Source organism: Gavialis gangeticus, unplaced genomic scaffold (genome assembly GCF_001723915.1).
Source record: "Gavialis gangeticus isolate Ggan-Ray unplaced genomic scaffold, GavGan_comp1, whole genome shotgun sequence".
In the NCBI taxonomy this organism is placed as follows: domain Eukaryota; kingdom Metazoa; phylum Chordata; order Crocodylia; family Gavialidae; genus Gavialis; species Gavialis gangeticus.
This window is the reverse complement of record NW_017729016.1, coordinates 17,975,441-17,975,785: the sequence shown is the minus strand read 5'-3', so window position 1 is coordinate 17,975,785 and position 345 is coordinate 17,975,441. Positions and strand designations below refer to the sequence as shown.

Below are 345 nucleotides of genomic sequence, written 5' to 3'. Positions count from 1 at the left end.
CCGTGCGGCGCCTCGTCAAGATCCTGCTGCTGGGCGCGGGCGAGAGCGGCAAGTCCACCTTCCTCAAGCAGATGCGCATCATCCACGGCCGCGAGTTCGACCAGAAGGCGCTGCTCGACTTCCGAGCCACCATCTACGAGAACATCCTCAAGGTGCGCGGCGCGGCCCGGCCCGGCCCGTGTGCTGGGGAGGCCCCGGCCCGGCCCGGCCCTAGCCTCGTCCTCTCGGTTTGGGAGAGGGGTCTGGGGAGGGGGTCTCTTCCGTGACAGCGCTGCGCAGCTCTGTGTCGGGCAGCGCGTCTTTACGGTGCCCCGAGCCTGCCGTGACGCGTGTGTGTGTGTGTGT

General features: G+C 69.3%; 1 protein-coding gene across 1 annotated transcript in view; it reads left to right on the top strand.

The window, feature by feature from the left end:
* Nucleotides 1–2: 2 nt before the first annotated feature.
* The window catches only part of GNA12 (G protein subunit alpha 12), a gene marked incomplete at its 5' end in the record, with an annotated part of 68,172 nt that continues 67,829 nt past the window's right edge, over nucleotides 3–345 (top strand). The window contains one exon of the mRNA XM_019512614.1: nucleotides 3–152. Coding sequence (XP_019368159.1) covers nucleotides 3–152 — 150 coding nt within the window. The remainder of the gene's footprint in view (nucleotides 153–345) is intronic.